This window comes from Centruroides sculpturatus, unplaced genomic scaffold (assembly GCF_000671375.1).
Source record: "Centruroides sculpturatus isolate CEXI.00-Female unplaced genomic scaffold, Cexi_2.0 scaffold1423, whole genome shotgun sequence".
Lineage (NCBI taxonomy): Eukaryota > Metazoa > Arthropoda > Arachnida > Scorpiones > Buthidae > Centruroides > Centruroides sculpturatus.
This window is the reverse complement of record NW_019386374.1, coordinates 77,188-79,076: the sequence shown is the minus strand read 5'-3', so window position 1 is coordinate 79,076 and position 1,889 is coordinate 77,188. Positions and strand designations below refer to the sequence as shown.

The following is a 1,889-nucleotide window of genomic DNA, read 5'->3' as shown; positions in this document are numbered from 1 at the left end:
TAATTATGAGTGGTTGTTGTGTGAGCAATAAAATAAATTTAAAAATAATTTTTAACATCGATGAAAATTGAACGCGAAGTTGATTAATAGCGATATACTAATTAAATGGGATATACTAATATACTATACTAATGAATGTATTTTTTTTTTTCATTCTTTTCAGTTATCCGACAAACACGAGTCTCAAATTGAGTCGAATAATCGATGCTCTACTGTATTGACTTCCTCTATCATACAATACACATGGTCTAAATTATTTCCAGGAATAAATTCCTGAACAAAACGGGTTATTTTTACCTATGGTGCCAAAATGGCAAAATTTCCGGTCGCCATTTCGAACTCTTCTCGAGACTTCGCGATAACCGATGGTTCAAACGGAGCGGTCACGTGTCCTAAATTCAAACATAACTTATTCTAGTCGATTACAGTAATACCCCGAACTTACGCAATAGGTGAGACCGAGCGATAACCGCGTAAGTCGAATTCGCGTAAGTCGGGGTATAATTTTCTCAATTTCTATAAAATCCAAGTCGGATGTGTGTAAGCTAATAAATGTTCTCATTAATCTTATCTCACTTTTTGATTCGTTCACTGTTACAAGAAATCATTACATAGATTCTCTCGAGTTTCCGTAGAAATAACAAACACAGAAATAAATAACACAAAATAAATTGTAGCAATGCGTCGATTCTGCACGATACGTCCGAACATGTAAGCTGAACAATAGTGTGGATGGAGTGAGTAATCAAGAGTGCGTGCCGCTCAAACAAAAGACGAATCGACGAGATTTGAAAATCGCGTAAGTCGGGGTATTACTGTATTGAAATTATTACTCAATGTTAGTGATCCTTTTTTTCCTTTCCTACGTTTCTTTCCTGACGAAGTCGATTCCTCAGCACCTGTGGACGTTTTTTTCTTTGTCTTATTAGTCATTTTGTTTGTTGTGTTGTCCTGTTTTTCCTTCTTTTTTATATTAGTAACTGGTGCGGCGGGAACACACACTGGTTCTATCCATTAAGGTGTTTTTTCGGTACCTGGATATGTCATACTCAAGTGTTTTACGAATATTTGAAATCTTTCTCCGGGGTTTCTAGCTGGCCATTTCATGAACTTCTTATACATAAAGGAATACATGTATGAGTCCGAGAGATCATCCGTGTAATGCTTTGGTAAATTGTTTTTTTATTTTTTAAATAACCACATAACCTTTGAATGTTTTGAGTATGACCGTCCATTTTGGGGTTTACGAAGTTTATTGGATGATTAACTGTTCTGTGTTCAATATCTATTTCTTCAATGTCGTCTGTGTGATTATATCCCTTCCATTCATCGGTTATAGCTAGACTACCAGAAATTACAAATTTAGACAACCCAATTTAGTGTGGTTTCAGATCTGTCGTTCACTTGACAAATGAAGCAACTATTGTCTCCTACGACCCATTTTGTAGATTTCAGTATACGCCCTATTTCGTATTTGCGTTTGCATATTACTGTTTCATCTACTTCGACGGTTTTATTAGGAATTCCGATTTTAAATGAGGTCATGTTATTCATAGCTATAAGCATCACTAAACGTATGTGGTTTGACCAATCGATGCCTGCCTTCTTGAAATACCTGCAGGCTGCAGCAACAGCCAATTTGTTGACGTGCATTCCAAACAAAGGTAATGCCATATGAACTACAAAATTCCATCCATGAAATGTTGCCACATTTGTCCTTAAAAGTTCTATCATAATCTGAATACTTCCTTCCACAATTGTTACGTCTTAACAAACTCGAATTTCTATCACTTCGATAGTATATTTTACAAGTTTTTGAACATAAACTGCACACACCATCGATTAGTTGTAATCCTAATTTTAAAGCAAATTTAAACGCATTATCAATA

General features: G+C 35.4%; 1 protein-coding gene across 1 annotated transcript in view; it reads right to left on the bottom strand.

Annotated features, from left to right (window-relative positions):
- LOC111614728 (gastrula zinc finger protein XlCGF8.2DB-like) overlaps positions 1–1,674 on the bottom strand; it is an 11,532-nt gene extending 9,858 nt beyond the window's left edge. Inside the window, exon 1 of the mRNA XM_023356094.1 lies at positions 1,461–1,674. Coding sequence (XP_023211862.1) covers positions 1,461–1,674 — 214 coding nt within the window. The remainder of the gene's footprint in view (positions 1–1,460) is intronic.
- Between the last annotated feature and the right edge of the window lie 215 nt (positions 1,675–1,889).